We start from the raw sequence: 19,239 nt of genomic DNA on the forward strand, positions 1-19,239 counted from the left end.
TAATAATAACAAATACAATTGATTGTTATGTTCATTTACAGGACTAGTGTACCATCAAGTTCTTGATAAGAAAATCAAACATTTCTAGGCTAAAACATTACATTTAATCCTTCATAGTTTATTTTTTTTTTCTAAATTTGACTCGTCATGTATCTCTCTGTATGTGTGTGTACACGCACCTGTTAGAATTTGACTTTTTTATGCCCGACGAAATTTTATTCTTTTAATTTGCTTTTTAACTAAGAAATAATGTATGAATGTAATTGTAATGTTAAGCAAATAAATGAATAGAATATACTCCTTACCGTTAAAATCGAAGATGGTTCAATCTTTTGTTGTAATATGATTCAATTACTATAAAATTATTCAAAGAATAACTTTTTTTTACAAACCCACGACTTTCCTATGTGCCAATTCTTCCATTAATTACAAGTTGGTAAATGATATCATAAAAGCATCGGATTTAAATCAGAAATTTCCGTTTCATTTCCTTCACAAGGAATTCTGAACCTTTGTTGATTCTAAGAAGAATAAATTATGAAAACAGCCAGATTCAAGGGCTGCATCATCTACCTGATACATAAAATTTTGGTATGGTATATACAAGTTTGCAAGTGATGTTTTAACGACCTGAACACGCTATCATGGGTTTTACAGTGGTAGAATAACATACATAGGATAAATAAGAAAGAATAAGGAAAAATAAAACAGAATCTTCATCCAAGAAAGAAGTCATTTTCAACTCCCCAAACCTCCAAAACCACATCTCCATTGCATCAAGAGTCGCCTAACCAATTCTAGGAGGCAACACCCCAAGAGTAAAGCAGCAGCTCCAAATTTGACCTTCATCAATTGAGGGCGCAATTGCTGAAACATGACAGTGTCCTGGTTATCTTTGGTATAAATCAGATGGAGAGTCTCGGAAGCATGTGGTAGGCAGAGCTACCGAGGTCTTGCAACATGCACGCACAGGTTCAAGAGTGATTTTCATTTGCCACATCCTTTAGAGTGCCACAGGCTTCAGGCAATTTGGTTGAGACAGGAAGAGGTGGGTTTAGCTCCACAAATCGACTGGGATCACCATAACTACCAATACATATTGTGTCACCCCGACCGTGCCATGTGCCATCTTGGACGTTATTCATTTCCAGCGTTCGTGATTCCTGTTCCACATTGACAATATATTAGCGACAATTGAGTAATTAGTTTAGGTTGCCTACACAAGACGACAGAAGTAGGAAGTTGAAAACAAATATAAGGCTTTGATGTGCAAATACTGATGGACGGACCTGAGATAAGGCGCAGCAGGGGCAGATAAGGTGGTAGATGCAATCGTCCAAGGAATTATCTCCTCCCTAAAACAAAAATTATTAGCCTACACATTAGCCACTAAGAAACCGCTGCCACATTTCCAATTCAACAATAGTATGAGAAAGTTGACAAAATAGCTCTAACTTTAAACCATGTATGAATGATGGAGATGGAAGCAAAAAATGGTAACCTCAAACATGGTAAGAAATGGGATTGAAAATGGCATGATTTACACCAGTTTTGCAAGCAATGATAACATCAAAATGATTGGGAGGGTGCATTAGGCTTAACCATGGTGACATTCTTTTTCCCTAATCACTTTCTACACATCTTTCAATAATTTCACTCTACTTCGCTTCATACACACCTTCTCAACTTATCTCACTTCGTCTCATTAACTTCTCTAAATATTCTCCCTCAACACACAAAAATTCTCACACTAGCCTTTCTCTACCCACAATTACTCCTAAGAAATAAAAGGACCATCACAAACATACAATTAGTCATTTGAATTTCTATATCTTTCCATTTGCCTACTTGGCTACTTATGACTATCAACTTATCAGTTACACAATCTAATAACAAAAAGGAAGATGAAGGAATTAGTTTGACTTCTAGCCTTAATTAAACCTTTTTTACTCATTCAAGCACAACTCCGTGGTATGCCGTCTATTACGATCTACACACAAAATTAACTACAACTTTGACTAATTTCTCTTCTGCGAGACTAGCATGTTATTCTAAGAGAAAGGATGTAATAAAACCCAAATATTTTGAGATATAATAGATAACCAAACTACTAGATAAACCAAGTTATTCGAGGTACTTAGACCCTCCCTTCTTGAGATCACTCGCAAACCCTAAATCGCTCACCAAAATAGTGTCATCTTCTTTGTTCCCTTCCCTTTCTATTTATAACCAACAAGTACAGCAAACTTTCTAGCTAATTACTACTATACCTTAATACTCCAATAATACTCCGACCCCATTACTATCACGATGCTAGGATAGTACACGATCCTTCTAAGGGTTTCTCTTGCCATTCATTTTTTCATAAGTTGTCCTGTTCTACATCCTTTGTTGCTCCTACTTATTCCTCACTTTGGAAGGGAATTCTAAAGAAGATTGGGATGTTTACATGGCAGGTTGTACAATGGTGCACTCTCGAAGAGGCACAAGGTTCTTTATGCAAGGAGCAGGGTAAAGTTTGTGGTATACAAACTTCTTTGTAGTTTTTGTGGGACATTTGAACTAAGAAGAATTATAAAGTTTTTAAAGAGGTGGAAAGATAAGACAAGAAAGTTTGGGAGTGGCTAGGTTTAATGCACCCTCGTGGGCGTTGTTCAGCAGGCCTTAGCTTAATCTTGTTCTTTTGGGATGGAGTCCTTTTCTATAATTAGGTTGACTCCACTTTTTTTCTGTTGGGGATAGGATATTTTTGCGCCTGTATGAACCTCTGTATTTTAGGGCAATTTCTTACAAAATTAATAATAACTTCGATCTAAACGGGAAAAAAACAAAGAAATTGTTCAGAGAAGGCAAAAGACAAATTTAGAGCATAGCAACTTCAGCAATCTTGAAACAGAACGTGTTACAATTCCAATAATGATCAAGTAGAAATAGGAAACAGCTAACAATAAAATGCTGATAGAAAAAGACGTCTCACCCTTATATTGAATTTTCTTCTCATCTGGGTGCGGAAGAACCCCAAATATGTAACTGTTGAAATGGTGAAAGCAATTGCCGAATATAAAAAGTAATGGCGTTTGGTGACCAGAAATGCAATGAAGGTGCACAGGGCACCAAGAGCAAGAACTAAATAAACCGTTCCCTGCAAATGGATATTTAAAATTATAGCAAAAAGTACATTATTCAAAACTAAAGAACTAAATTCTACGGATTACAAAAATTTGATGAGTAAAGAAAACTAATATCTAACTTCTCCGCCTCTCCTTTCAAACTTTCAAGCAGCCAAGAAAAAATTTACCTGAAGAAAACAAGAGCCAAAACCAGCCCTTCCCATATTCTTCCCAAATCTGTGACACGGACAGCTGCATCATTAATAAAGGCTACTGTTACCACATGAAGATCAAAAACATAATTAATTTGATGTGAAAAGAACAGAAAATATAGCAAACATCCCGTTCATAGAAAATTATCAGTTTCAAACTTGGGCAAAACATAACATAAATCCCCTGTTAGACAAGCACAACCAATTACAGATGCTCCGAAACCATGAGGAAAAATTATGCACAGAGACTATCGATTTGACTTTTCTAGACTCACTAGTTGAAACGTGAGAGACATATTCCAACTAAAAAAGGAAAATATCCTGGTCAAACCCTTTTTATTGTGCAGAGAAAACTCAACCTAAGAAGAAATCGCTTCTTCCCTCTCCCCTCCCTAAAAGGGAAAAACAAAAAGAAGGGGGAAAGAACACTTTGCTCGAACGAGCATAGAAAAGGAAAAAAAAAAAAAGGAAGAAAGAACAATTTATGTAGCTCCCCAAAAGAAAAACCCTAAAAAAAAGCTGAACAGAGAAAAGAAAAGGTCGATTAAGAAAGTCTAACCATGCCGATTCAATAGCGATACGGCGGTCATCGTAGCAATCAAGTAGTTCACCTTCCCACATCCTAAAAACTCCACCAAATTCAGGTCCGGTAGTAGCATCTTCAGTAGTCTCCAACTTGGCCCATTTGCCCTGGGTCTGCATCGCGACGGTAGAACACAACATATCGAAATCCAACAATGTAACTCCATCGAGAAGCTTGTCTTCCTCTGCAGAAAGAAAAGCATTCCCACCAACCACCCTGTCGTGCTTCTCCAAATCAGCCATTGTGAGAAAAGCAGAACAAAAAAAACAAAAAAACAAAAAAAGGAAGAAAGTTTAGGGTTTTTATTAGAAGGGGGGGGGGGGGGTGGTGGTGGTGGTGGGGGTGGGGGTTGGCTAAGAAAGGGAAAAAGAAAACACAGCAAAAAGAATGGGTGAGGAAGAGCAATATAATTATAGAGTGCGTTACTATTAATTGCAAAATTGGTTTAATCTGTTCGGATGTTGGGTTTTAATCTCTCGACGATGCTGTTGTAAGAGAGTGAGTACGAATAATATTATCCGTTTTTAAAATGGGGTCTAAATTGGCGGGCAATAATGGTGGGACCCCTATATTGTAATAAAAAGAACGATACAGGTGGTGCCACGTAAGCAGAAATCGATAAATCAATATTAGTGCTCTCCCTATGCTATGCTATGCTATCTACTCGCCAAAATTAACGCCCCGTTGTTAATAATAATACCATACTATCTACCCTTTTCCCTTTCCCACTGGCTTTTGTTTGAAATTTAAAAAGATATGGCATCGACGGGCGAGGGGTGGGGGAGGCAAAACTGGGGAGAAGGTGTTCTTAGTGATTTGCTGTTGGAGAGAGGGTGGAAGCCACGTGGGCGGGGCCCATTTGTCTCAATAATTTTATTACAAATTTGATTTATTATTTTTGTGAGGAGTTGTGAGTTAGTTAGGTCAGCTTCTTTCTTATCCATATTCCCTTATTGTGTTTTGCGTGTACAGCTGGATCTGCATTTTCCTAATTTCACGCCATTCTTTTTCTTTTAAGGTCAACTTCACTGCATCACTCACATTCATTTTTAACCCTTGTTTTGTTATGTTGTGTTGTGTTATGCTAATAGAGAGAGAGAAAGAGAGAGAGAGAGAGAGAGAGAGAGAGAGAGGGATTTTGAAGTTTTGATTTTGTAAAATCCAAAAATCAATCTCCTCTCAATACTACTTTTTTACTCTTTCTCTTCTTGATTTTAGTTCATTTTTCAATTCCGATGTGTTTTCAAATGTTCGTTTTCATGTTACGAAAAATTAAAATTAATAGTATATTACATGTTTTCTAATGATTTTCGTGTTAACTTGTGTTCTTTATATTAGCCTTAAATCTCTCCAACAAAGTCTTGTTTTAAAAATCCATGTTTTTCTTTTCAAAATATAGAGAGCATAATTAGATTTTATCATAAATTCAATAATATCTTATATGATTTAACCTGATTTTTATTAAGTTTTTTTTAAAAAACGCCTATATGGCGTAAATCTAAAGATTAAGCTTAAAATCAAAGTAACGAGAATAGTAATGATAGTTTGTCTACAAATAATAATATTTACAACCATGACTACTCGTGGTGAATTAAGATGCCAACATTCAATTTCTTTGTAAGAATCCTAACAAGTGATTAAAGGAGGTAGTTATCAAATCCTAGTGCTTTAGTTTCAATATCCAATAAGGCCTTGAGTAGAATACATAATCCACTATATATTTACATCGATAAAAAAAAGCTAATGTAGCTAAAAGAGACATAGTATTTATATACCACCAAGACCTAAACGATTTGAAATTCTTTATTTAGTATCAAGTGCTATAAAAAAATATATCAAATTAAAGTCCTCGTTAATTCTTCAGTTTAGGGAGTGTAAAGTACAAATTTAAACCCTCTTACAATTTAATAGGTGGTCATCTTAACACATGTTTATTAGAATGGAAAGCAATTCAAAGTAGTAATTTAAACATAAATCATATATTTGTCGGTTGTGTAAAAACAATTCATAATGTTACATTGCATGTACTGAAGTTTTTGTTATGTATTTGTAATGAAATAACAATTAGTATCTATGATTAGAATTTGATTTTTAAACAAGGAGACAAGGAGGAGGCTGGGTTTCTAACTTGGCCATAGAAGTTTGTAAAATTGTGTGGAAGGAAATGTCTTAAACCCAAAAGAAAAGAAAAGAAAAGAAAAACAAGAAAATAAACCGAACCATTGGTTTATGATTCCAACGTGATTGCGGTTCAGCTTTAAACCGAGAGTAGCAGCAACACAAGACGTTGGCCTTTGGGCCGTGAGCCGTTCCTTCTAACAAAGTGGGTTAAAACCTGAGTACCCCAAAAAAAATAAAGCACATGTTTGGAAATTTGTCTAATCAAAAATCATTTAATTCTTTCCTCTTGGTTCTTTAAGTAAGCAAAAGATTTGAAATCTTTTTCGGGACAACCTAAGGCGAGAAATTTGAATCCAAAATCTCTCGTTCTCAAGCATATATAGGTGTCAGTTGAAGTGAAACTCATATTATTAAATATTTGAATTCTTGAACATGTTAATTAAAAAGTAAAGTAAAACAAAATAAAAACTTCATTTTAAATACGACAACTAAATCTAAAATATCAACAAATCATTTAGTATTGTGCTATATATGTTTTTATAAATATAGTAATAAGAATCTATTTGTGATACATCATATCACTAATAAAAAATTATTATTAATAGATTATATTTTATTTTTAATTATTTAAAAATGTTTTATACATTTCGATTATTATTAGATATCGAATTCATTTCAATTACCTTTTTAAATTTGTAGTTATAAAACATTGCTTAATTAAGATTTTAAAATAGTCAACAGGATGATGAATTTGCAAGTAATTGGTTTAATTTTATATTCATGCAAGTAAAAAACCAAACGCGATGATTTAATAAGAAATGGCTTATTCCATAAGAGGACTTTATCAATTATTATTTACTTCCCCCCTTTCTCCTAAACGCTTTATATATACATATGTTCTTCTATTTTATTTTATTTTCTCTATAAAGAGCGTTTCAATCAACAATGATTCACTAATATGGTCATCGGGATATCATAGAGGTATGTTGAAGAGGAAGAAGATAAAAGACACTTAACTAACATGAATTAAATGAAAGAGGAAGAACGAAGTAATTAAATTTCTTTTCGCCCACAAACTTAGAGTTGTTTTTATTTTTCTCTACTCGTTAGTCTACAGTTTTTAATACATGGTTTTGAAAACAGTGAGCTGTAGCAACACCAATAGTTTATTTTGTAATAATATATTTGTTTTATACCACAATCTATCCATTTTTCTTCATTAGTTTTAATCATCACACAATCAAACTCTCATTTACACAATTTTCTGGTTGGGCGAGAACAGATAATTGAGATGTAAAGTTCAAACTTTCTACATTACGTTTATTGAATGGTACTTACAAAAAATGAAATTCCTACTCATAATTTAAAGGATAAATTTACATTTTACATCATTAGACATAACCAAAAAGTAATTCCCAATCAGCTAGGGGACAAAGATAACCAAGGAACCACTTGATTTTCAATCTCATCATCGTCGTCGTCGTCGTCGTCGTCATCATCACAACCAATAGGTGCAGTTCCGCCATTAGAGCTCCCACAAGCTTTCTCACACCGTCTCCCATTATTCAGCCTTTTTTTGTGAACACAATTGTGGCAAAAGGCAACCGTAGCCACAAGGTTAGGACCAGAACCATTCCAAGGGGTAGGGGCTTGACAATCATGGCACAGCAAAACCCTCAAATGCTTCCCCACTAGAAAATTAGCCCCATGGACCTTCGAATCGCAGCCCCAACATAACATGGCTGCGTCTGCTTCGCACATCACTGTAGCCACACACCCACACAGCTCGCACAACTTCTTCATTTTTTTTTATTTTTTTAAAAATTTCAACTTAGCTTTTGCGTTGCCCCTTATCACTCACTCATTTATATAACACAAGACGCCGTTAACGAAGAGAATATATGCAGATGGGATAATTGTAAGGACACCAAGTTGGGTTTTTAACTCTGTATTTGGACGAAGAAATATCATGGAAAGGGGGAAGATGTGGGCTATTGTAATGACGTTTTTTTTTTTTGGGGGGAGGGAGGGGCAAGTGGGTGTTTGAGGTAATTATTTGTGGCCAAAATCAATGAATACCATTCTGTGGGCGAACATTTGTAGGTTCTTTTTTCCATACATTTTGATGGTTTTCTTGTTTTCGTTTTTGGTTTGCTTTGAATTCCAAAAATGTATTACAATTTCAACATAGTCAACAATCCATTTTACAGTATATGTATTGATGTTTAATCAACATCTACTTTAATTTTATAAAGTACTTGGAATTGTTATTTACACAATTAGGTGTTACATTCATTGTCTTTAAAGAAAATTCCTCCTTATTGCTAATTTCTTTCTTTTTGGATTTTGATTAACTTTTCTAAAGTCTTTAATTTAAGAATATATAGAAAGACAATGTCATTTTCTTGATTTTTGTACCATTTCAGAATTATTTATAAGACTTTTTCGTGTTTTTTCTTTTTGGTGAATGAGTTTGATAAATAAACGATTTTGGAAGAATTGCCTTAATATTTTAAGAAAGTGTCGTTGGATTTTTTTCCAAAAAATATTATGGTATATTAAATGAATACAATATCCTCACACTATCAGTTTGGTTTTTTCTAAGAGTAACAAAAAAGAACAAAATATTTATATCTAACGGCAAAGACTCACTCTCAATACAAAAACTCGGCATAGAAATTTGTATGTAGTGTAAATAATTTATCAATTTTAAATTTTTGATGGACGTAAATATTTTAAACTTGGTGGAAGGTCATGTAGATTTAAAAGAAAAAACGAATTGTATCTATTAAATATAGTAAAAGTTGAGTACAACGTGTACTACTATAATAGCAGTGGTGTGGGACAAAAGTTTTATTCTTATAATAAAACAAAGCAAAATATGACCCCTTTTTTTTTTCCATTTCTCTTTAGGTATTATTCTTTTATTTAATTTTCACATTTTCCTTATTCAATTCCTACCTCATTCATGCACACAATAACTTGGAAAAATAAATAAATAAATACTAACTTTATGTCCTTAAATGTTGGCCATGTATTGTATTGACTAAATTTTAAATTAATAAATGTGCTAATTTGAACTTTTGAATTTTCATAAAAGTCAATTTTTAATTGGTATATAAATTAAACTCGTACGGTATATAAGCAAATCAATTTAATTAATGTATATTTCATTTTCATTTTCATTTTCATTTTATATTATGATGCGAGAAAAATAAAATTTAACAAAAGTTACTTTGCCCAATATAGAACTCACTAAAAGTATACTGATATAATTAAAATTGTTTTGTTAGCAGCTGTCAACTTTCACTGCTACTAATAATAATAATAACAACAACATTTCTCTAAAAACAAATCCTCACTAATAATAGAGATGGCTATCCAAGAAGAACAACAACAACAATAATAATAATAGTAATACAATGGCTTAAAAAACAATGACAACTTTTGTTGGAGATCTTATTTTTTAATTAAACTCACTTTCATTTTTAATTATTAAATGCATACAATTAAATCAACATGTTGAAATTATTTCGTGTCGAAGTTAAAAGGATGTTTGTTGTTGTGAGTTGGGCAAATAAACTCAATTCAATAATTAATCTTGTACGTATATAGTTGATGTTTTATACTCATGCTTGCCAACGTTGATCAGTTGTCAAAAAAAATTCCATCTGGACCCAACTCTGACGATCATCATTGAAGGCCAACTTTGGCTACGTCTAACCATTTTATTCGTCGATGACTCTACTAACTCCGACGAACATTATTTTAAAATATTAATTCAAAATATTTTTTAATTTTTTCTTTTACAGTAAAGCATATAACAAAACAAACAAACTTGTATATAAAAACACTTTTAAGTAAGAGTTATCAAATATAAGAGCGTTTTTAGACACTTTAGCCAGTTGTTTTTTTTTTTTTTTAAGTTATTACAAACAAAAAGCTTTGTGTCATGGGAAAAAGAAATGGTGGATTTGGGAGGCAGAAGAAATTAAATAAAATATATAAAATGGAAAGAAACAAAAAAAAAAAGGAAAGGAAAGAAAAACTGAAAGGCGTTGAAAGGGAATAGAGCACACGTTGCCTAACTTTACGACACACGCCAACGCCTCTTACCCTCAGCCATTTCATTATTGTTCGTCCTCAACCTTTCCATTTACCATTTTCAAAACGTTTTACGCTCCTTAAAACCATTTTTAAAACCGGAACAACTTTTATAACTCAACCTTTTACCTTTCTTAAACTTCCTTTTTCCACTAAATATTGGATTCATTGTGACACTTTAAGTCATAAGTATTAAGTTAAAATTAAATCCAAAACTCATAAATCAAGGGATAACATTTTAAAACCTGAGCAAAAAAAATATATATATATATTTTGAAAATTTACATTTATAAGTTTAATTCTCAATACTGAAATTGTTATTAAAATACCTTTCAAAACTATCATGATGTCATTTCGAAACATTTTAAAAACTTAATTAAGCAAAGAAAAGAAAACATTATACTGATAATGTAGAGTACACACCATTTAGAAAAGAGGTTGCAATTCACATTATCTTTCAACGTGTGATGACATTGGGGTGTCTTTTTTCTCCTCCCAAAGTCAAAACAATATAATATTCATAATCCTGATTCATACATAGATTTCATCCAATCTAACAAATTCTATATGATTTCTATGCGTTTTCCTCGACATCAATTCCCTTTTCGTGATCTTTAAATATATTCACACATCTTATTACTAACATTATTTATTCTTTTTTTTTATTATTATTATCATCATTGTAATTTGAACGAAGGTAAAAGGGTCCCACTTTATTCCTTTCATTTCATAATTTAAATAAATATGGTACATTAGACTTTCGATTCTAAAATTACTTTCTATCCAAATTAAATCGGTTATTTTTAACCTTGTGTAATTATGGTAACTTTCATAATTTATGTTTTAAATATACAGGGGATTGCATAAAAATCGGGACGGTAAAAGATTTTAAAATCCATTAATAAAGTGGTTTAGTACTTATGAAACATAACATTAAAGTTAAATAATTGGACATCTCTCTCTATCTCTCATAAGCTGTAAATTCTACTTTATTGCCAAAAGTTGATTTAAAAGATGCAGACTCTTTCTAACAATTTATCAGGAAAAAAAAAAAAGAAGAAGCAATTCATATATCATGTGGAGAGGTACAACTACTGTCATTTCTAAATTCCATTTGCCAAAAGTTATCCAGACAAAACAAAACAATCAATAGACTATGTGAGTGTCTGATTTATGCTATGTATTGAATAAAAACGAATAGTCGATGAATCAAACAAAGTCGATCGGGGCCCTTATATTGACCTTTTTCAAACCCTTATTAATACAATTTATTTATTTTTATAGATTAATGCAAAGTCCCAAATAGCAATATTTAAAGACCTTGACCTAAAAAACAATTAAATAAAATAATTGTTTATTTTTTTTGTACTTTTATGTTGGAATTTTATCATCTTTAGAATTAAGTTTATAATTGTTGGTAACAGGTGTACCGATTAAAAGGTATAATTTTGTTTTATGTTTTTAATTGGAGTTAGTTTTAATAGAATAAAAAAGTGGGAATTAAGAAAATGTTTTAGTATATGGAGTTGTTAATGATATGGTGATTGGGAAGGTTAGCGATGGTAATGAAAGAGACACAAAATCAAATTAATAATAATAGTAAAATACCAACTAACATGGACCCATTTTTAAGGTGTTTGTGGGCACCACGTGGCTGAATTTGATGCCACCCTCGCAGTCCAACTAGGACGGTCAGAGTTGGCTACTCTTACCTTTTTCAACGAATTTTCCACGTGGGTGTTCTCTTCTGACCCCCCCCCCCCCCTTTGATTTTTGGACTTTATTATTTTTATATTAATATTATAACTTTTTTTTTCTTACATTATTTTTATTTCTTGGATTGATGAATCTTGCATCTTTTTTTTTTTCTATTTAATTTCATTATCTTTATAATATTCATAAAATTTAAATAGAGTAACAATTGCAATTGCATCAATCCATTTTTTCTTTTTAAATATGAAATTTACATCGATGATATTCAAATGTCAAAAAAGGAAGTTGAAAAATGAAGATCAATAAATATATGATTTGAATCAAATGACCAACTCAACCCTACTAACCCTACCACTAAAATTTTGCAGGCATTGCAATTTGGATCCACCACTCTCTCATTTGCCCAATTAAATATTTAAATTACTATCTCTGTACTATTCATGGTGGATGTCTAGTGAACCTAATCCCACCATTATCTTAGTGTTATTTAAACTTCATACAATGGTAATATTCGAATCTCTGGATTCACTTTAACTTTTAAAAGATAAAATGTGTAAGCTGAATTATATGAAATTAATATCAAGCTCGCAAATTTTCCTCCTCAGCAATTAGAATGACCTATTTCTTTTGTTTTTGTAACTTCAGTTGAGTTAAAATATTAGCTCATGGAAACGACAAAAGGAGTTATTCAAATTTAAATATCTTACCTCACAACAATTGTGTAATGTAAATTTTTATAATATTAAAAAAGGCGTAGGAGAGAGATGAGTCTGACTGCAATTTTGAGTGGTCTTGCGCCAAACATTTTCATTGAAACTTCTCCAATTGTGATGAAAACGAATACATATCTTCACCTAAAAGGGCTTTATGTTGGTTGTTCGTATCAAACCAGTTTCTCTGAAGTCAGAGAATGTTAGCAATACGCCGCCATTGAAGTTTTTTCTTTGAATTTTATATTTTAACTTGTTTGTTTCTTCTTTTTCTTCTTCTTCTTCTTCTTCTTCTTCTTCTTCTTCTTCTTCTTCTTCATCTCTTCCGAACAGCCAGTATTTCTGTTCAAAGACATCTTGATATGGCTAGTAATTGCAGAAAGGTTGTTGGGTTTCTTCAATTCTTTGTTATTTCATTCTTCCTTTGTTCTTCTCCTCTGTTTTGCGATTCAGCAAATTCAATTACAAGGGGTAGAGGTTTAAGAGACGGTAGTAATGAAACCCTCATATCCCCGAACGAGTCCTACGAACTGGGTTTCTTCAGCCCCATAAATTCTTCATTACGATACGTCGGAATATGGTATCACAAGATCGAGGAACAGTCTGTTATTTGGGTTGCGAATAGAGATAGCCCACTTCGTAATAGAGATGGGGTTTTGATAATCGGAGACGACGGGAACTTGGTCGTTCAGGACGGTAACAACTTCTCTGTTTGGACAAGCAATGTCACAGCGAATTCGTTTGAGCCCAGAAACTTAACTCTTCATAACCATGGAAATTTGGTTCTCTCGAGTGGAGACGACTCGTCGAAAGTTCATTGGAGCAGCTTCGAACACCCCACAGATACATTTCTTCCGAACATGGTGGTGAGAGTGAACCCACAAATGGGCGAGAAACGAATGTTTATGTCGTGGAAATCAGAGACTAATCCGGCCGTCGGAAATTACTGTCTGGGTGTGGATCCCCGTGGAGCTGTACAGATCATCGTTTGGAATGGGAATAATCGATGGTGGAGAAGCGGCCACTGGGATAAGCAGATTTTCTCTGGGATTCCAACTATGCGTTCTACGTCGTTGTACGGGTTCAAGATTACCCCTGAAGATGGAAATAACATTAGCGTAACTTTTCAAGCTCTGAATGATTTGGATAAGCTGAAATTTCAAATTCAGTGGGATGGTAAAGAAGCACAGCAACGATTGAATGAAACAACTCGCAAATGGGATACCATTCGTTTACTGCCTTCGAACGATTGCGATTTCTATAATTTTTGTGGGGATTTTGGGATTTGTTCTGAAAAGAGTCGTCCTAAGTGTAGCTGCCCTCAAGGGTTTATACCCCAAAACAAAGAACGATGGGACAGAGGGATTTGGTCAGATGGGTGTCGGAGGAAGACTCCATTGCTTGAGCAGAGAATGAAAAGTAATCCAAATGGAACTATTGAAGATGGTGAGCAAGACGGATTTGTGGATCTACTATTTGTGAAATTGCCCGATTTCATAACTGGAATATTTGTGGTGGAGTCGTGTAGAGATAGTTGTTCCAGCAATTCTTCGTGTGTTGCATATTCGGATGCTCCTGGAATTGGGTGCGCTACTTGGGATGGACCCTTAAAAGATATTCAGAGATTTGAGGGTGCTGGGAATACTTTGCACCTTCGTCTCGCTCATTCTGATTTGAGTAAGCTTTCAAAACTTTGTAATTCCTTTTCTCTTTTCTCCAGTTTATGTTATACCAGATTTTAATGGACGTGGTTTAGAATTGGTTAGGTCTCTTTCGTTTTCATGCCTGCTGTCTTTATATCCTTCCCTCATTAATACTTTTATAGGATATCCTCCAATTTCATTAACAAGAAGTAAATCCACATTAACTTCTATGACTATTGAAAGAAAGAAATAGAAAGCCTTCGGAAGACATCTGCTATGTTTTGATGTTTTTCATGTTGTTTGGAGATGTTTAACCCTTGTCATTTTCTACTCATAGCACCTGTAGATAGCGAGGGCAAATTGTCAACTGGCGTGATAGTGGCAATATGTTTTGGAGGAGCAGCTGCCGTGGCCATAATAGCATTGCTGCTATGGAAATTCAGAGGCAAAACGAAAGGTTTGAATAATATATTTAGTTCTGGTTCTCTCTTGGCTTAGAAAATTGTTTCCATTCCCATGCTAAATTCTCGCAATTTCTGGTTCACCAGCTGCTTCTACAAGTGAACCTCAGAACAAAACTGAAGTACCAATGTTTGACCTGAGCAAGAGCAAAGAACTTTCTGCAGAGCTTTCAGGGCCATACGAATTAGGCATAGAAGGTGAACAATTGAGTGGACCAGATTTGCCAATGTTCAATTTCAACTGTATAGCTGCAGCTACCGATAACTTTTCCGAGGAAAACAAGCTTGGCCAAGGAGGCTTCGGCCCTGTATACAAGGTAACCAAGCCTTCCTGTATTTTCTGCTGCGGAACAAAGAAAATAAGCTCAGTTGGTGTTAAATAACAAGCCTTCTCTTTCTATTTTCTTTTGGCAGGGAAAGCTTCCATCTGGACAAGAAATTGCTGTCAAGAGGCTTTCAGTCCGGTCTGGCCAAGGTCTAGAAGAGTTCAAGAATGAGATTATACTAATTGGAAAGTTACAGCACCGAAACCTCGTCAGATTGTTGGGCTACAGCATTCAAGGAGAGGACAAGTTGCTGCTCTATGAATATATGCCAAACAAAAGCTTGGACTGGTTTCTTTTCGGTATCTACTTTGGCTTGTTATTAAGAAATTGAAACTCGTAAACATGAATTTTTGGATTTAAATATTTTGTTCCTTGATGTTAATGCTGCAGATCCAAACAAGCAGGCACTACTAGATTGGAAAAAACGGTTGTCAATCATTGAGGGAATTGCCCGAGGGCTGCTATACCTTCATCGAGACTCGAGACTTCTTATTATTCATAGAGATTTGAAAGCTAGCAATATTTTACTAGATGAAGACATGAATCCAAAGATATCGGACTTTGGTATGGCTAGAATATTTGGTGGAAACCAAAATGAGGCGACCAATACAATTCGAGTTGTTGGCACATAGTAAGTACTAGCAACTTACCTATACAACACCCTTAATTTAAGTGATCCAACAAATCTAACCTTTCAAAGCATTATATGCAGTGGTTACATGGCTCCGGAATATGCAATGGAAGGTTTATTTTCGGTGAAATCAGACGTATATAGTTTTGGTGTTTTGCTATTGGAATTAATTTGTGGTCGGAGGAACACTAGCTTTCGCTCCACTGAATACTTAACCTTGATTAGCTATGTAAGTCCCTTTCTTTTACCGTCTTCTGGTAAACTTGAATATGTATGTTGAGGAGTGGATAATCATAGACTAAATATGGGAAACCTTTTTCAGGCTTGGAAACTTTGGAATGAAGGAAGAGCGATTGAACTTCTTGACCCTTCTATTCGCGATTCATCCCCTGAGAATGAAGTATTGAAATGCATACATGTAGCAATGTTATGTGTTCAAGACTCTCCAGCTTATAGACCAACACTGCAGTCATTGGTTCTAATGCTGGAGAGTGAATCTTCTTCTCTGCAACAACCAAGACAACCCACCTATACTTCAACGAGAGCCTCAATTGATACAGATTTGTTTACAGAAGGCCACGACATTGTATCGTCAAATGACGTAACGGTAACAATGTTGGATGGTAGATAGTATTATATTTTGGTTTCAGTTCTTTCTTTTCCTCCTAATGTTAATATGCCATTTTGTGCGTCTTCAAAGCATAGGAAGTTAGTTTGTTAAGTGAGTACAGTCATTTTTAGTAATCTTGTTCATATAAATGATTGGGTTGATTGATTTTTCTGATAGGTAAGTTAAAGCAGAAGCAAACAATTGATGAGTTGAGAAATGAAGTGGTTTGTTGGTTGATAGATTAGGTTTCTCATTTAAATTATTTTCTCAGTGTCCAACCCTGTCACTTCAGTCATATCTGCAAGATGATCCATTGGTAACACAACTATTTTATGTTGTTAGGAAAAGCTTCCACAAAATGTAACAATACTAAAATTCTGCCATGTACATAACAAGAAGAGAAAAGAAAAAACATTAGTGCACATGTTTTTTATTCACTAAATACATATTTAAATCGTACGTCACCAAATACTAGACCATGTGTGAGAAAGAAAAAAGATAACTTAATTAATTTAGTAGGGAAGAAAAGAAAGTAATATGTTCGATTAGTTGCATTGTTAGTCATTTTTAGTAGCTTAATCCAATGGCCTAACTACATGGCATCACACTTTTTTTTTTCCCTTTAAATTATAAAGATTTATATATTCAATAATAATACGGACAACTTTTCTTTTTTTCTTAATAATATCACTTTGAGAAAATACAATATCAAATTATGGCATAGCAATCAAATAGTGGCATAAATTTTATTTCATTAAATAATTGGTCCTTATCTTCTCATGGACATAAATATTTCCCCTATCTACAAATCACCCAGAAGGCAATTTTATAAAACTTTCATTTAATTAAATTTCAAATACATAAATAATTATTAAAATCAACTCAAATAATTTAAATGGTAAGATACTAATTACCGTATTAGAAATTGATAATTATTTTTTAACAATAAGACTAATAAGACTAGTTGAGGGAGATTGAACCTTAAACCTTTAAAAATAAAAACGATGTAAACAACATTAAGCTAAAGTAAATTTGACAAATAAACAACTATTTATTCATTATGAATAACTCCGTAAAACTATCAGTATACTTGTACTTGAATTTATGTTTTTGTGATATCAACACTTTTCAAAGGTTAACTGTATATTAACGTTGATTTTTTACAATTAATTGGATGAAAAGAATGGATCATTAATATTTCTATATTTCATAGTAATAGGGAGAAGGTAAGGTTTATCATTAATTTAAAATAAAGAATATGGTTTAGTTTAGTTTTATTTAGAGGGAGAGATACAATCCTGCCGATAGTTAGAAACGAAAAGTTAAGGTTCTTGAAAGACAAAAAGTGGTCCAAGAATAAGCAATTTTCAAAGGGGGAAAAAGAGAGACCGTTGGTAAAGGAAGTAGCTCAAGGTATCTCAATCTATTTTTATGACTAACTTTAACTTCTTTAAGAGCCGATGTGATAATACCACCAATCATCTCTATTCTTCAACCACAAATTATTCTTTATTATTTTTACAAACTCTAGTTTTAATGAATTTGTATCTATGTAAAATATCAACTATCAAATCAAATGTTGAAGGTTGATGTTGGTGTCAATCTTTAATCTTATCTTTCAATTCTTGAATGAGAAAAACAATGATGTAAAAATTTGATCTTTTCCTTTCTTAATTTAGTCTTTAAAATTTGTATGAAAATAACAATTCAATACTTTAAAAGGTTAATTTATAAAAAAAATTCAAACAATAGTATTATTTGTCCTTTTATAAAATATTGAATTAAAAAGGAAAAGGACCTAAATTTAGACAGAATGAAAAAGAAAAAGAAAAAGAAAAGCATTGAAATTGAAATATTAAGAAGGTTGGAATGGGGAAATATGGTTAGATGGTGTGAAAACTCAAAGGTATAATACATACGCAACCTTTGTGATTGTCAACTCAAGGATTAAAGTAATGAAATTAAGAAAGTCTCTTCTTCCCTCACTCATAAACTCCTTTTCACCAAAGTCCAAAAACACACACCACCAACCAACCTACGTCTCAAATCTCCAAAATACCCTTTCTTATATTTTCTTTTTCTTTTGTTGGAACCAATTGTAAAATTGAGACTTCTTCCTCTACTAAATTTATTTACATTTGTGACACCCATTTAAGTTTAAAAGTAATATAATTCAATTAATCATCGACTGTAATAACCAATTCATCGCTTCAAACACATTTATAAGGTTATTAAGGTAATAGGAATATTAGAAAGTGATATAATTTAGGAAATTAAGAGACTAATGAGGCTCCATTTTTCACCGCAGGTATATTTATCGTGAGGACGTTCCTTTTCGGCCTCAACAAAAAAAGTGAAAAATGAATTGATGGTGTGAAGAAATGATGATTTTATAAGTAAAGAGAAATGGTGAGTGGGGTTTAGGTAAATTGGAAGGGTGTGTGCTTTGTTGCTTCAATCAAAGAAGAAAGATGGATTTAGATAAAAGAGCATAGAGAGCCTCTCTCTCTCCTCTCCTCTCCTCTTTATCTCTCTCTTTCTCTGTAATGGAAGTCTATGGTGTTGGAGCATCCAAAGCCAAAACCTCATAAACCCTCAACTCACTGTTAGATTTCTTATTCCTCAGAAGAAATACTAAGTGTGGGCGTTAATGGCGGCTCCATACCCTGATGATTTCAAGTGCCCTATTTCTCTGGAGATAATGTCGGACCCTGTAATACTTTCCTCCGGCCACACCTTTGATCGTTCCTCAATCCAACGCTGGCTCGACGCCGGTCACCGGACTTGCCCTATCACCCAATTGCCCCTTCCTCAGAACCCTTCTCTAATACCTAACCATGCCCTTCGAAGCTTAATTTCAAATTTCAACCCTGTTTCCCTTTCCAAGCCATTTCTCCCTCATCCGCCGCCTCAAACCCTAATCTCGATTCTCATCTCTCCTTCTTCCTCCCTTGATTCCAAGCTCGATTGCCTCAATCAACTCGCCAGGGTTTCAAAGCGCGATTCCGCTGTGCG

The 19,239-nt window shown here is 33.6% G+C and overlaps 3 protein-coding genes across 3 annotated transcripts; 1 reads left to right on the forward strand and 2 right to left on the reverse strand.

Moving 5' to 3' along the window:
• Window positions 1–462: 462 nt before the first annotated feature.
• Window positions 463–4,611, reverse strand: LOC103484568 (uncharacterized). The gene is made up of 5 exons (XM_008441708.3): window positions 3,882–4,611; window positions 3,299–3,362; window positions 2,978–3,142; window positions 1,290–1,355; window positions 463–1,163 (listed from the first exon to the last, which is right to left on the reverse strand). The coding sequence occupies exons 1-5, from the start codon at window positions 4,145–4,147 to the stop codon at window positions 975–977; spliced, it is 750 nt and encodes a 249-aa protein (XP_008439930.1). The 5' UTR covers window positions 4,148–4,611; the 3' UTR covers window positions 463–974.
• Window positions 4,612–7,312: 2,701 nt separating this feature from the next.
• LOC103485314 (putative zinc finger protein At1g68190) lies at window positions 7,313–8,044 on the reverse strand. The gene has a single exon (XM_008442864.3). It carries the CDS (start codon window positions 7,827–7,829, stop codon window positions 7,446–7,448), a length of 384 nt encoding a protein of 127 aa, XP_008441086.2. The 5' UTR covers window positions 7,830–8,044; the 3' UTR covers window positions 7,313–7,445.
• A 4,482-nt stretch (window positions 8,045–12,526) lies between these two features.
• LOC103484569 (G-type lectin S-receptor-like serine/threonine-protein kinase B120) lies at window positions 12,527–16,483 on the forward strand. Its single transcript, XM_008441709.3, has 7 exons — window positions 12,527–14,230; window positions 14,534–14,653; window positions 14,745–14,974; window positions 15,072–15,282; window positions 15,374–15,614; window positions 15,696–15,843; window positions 15,937–16,483. Exons 1-7 carry the CDS (start codon window positions 12,916–12,918, stop codon window positions 16,243–16,245), a joined length of 2,574 nt encoding a protein of 857 aa, XP_008439931.1. The 5' UTR covers window positions 12,527–12,915; the 3' UTR covers window positions 16,246–16,483.
• The last annotated feature ends 2,756 nt before the right edge of the window (window positions 16,484–19,239 follow it).

Source organism: Cucumis melo, chromosome 8 (assembly GCF_025177605.1).
Source record: "Cucumis melo cultivar AY chromosome 8, USDA_Cmelo_AY_1.0, whole genome shotgun sequence".
Taxonomy (NCBI): Eukaryota; Viridiplantae; Streptophyta; class Magnoliopsida; order Cucurbitales; family Cucurbitaceae; genus Cucumis; species Cucumis melo.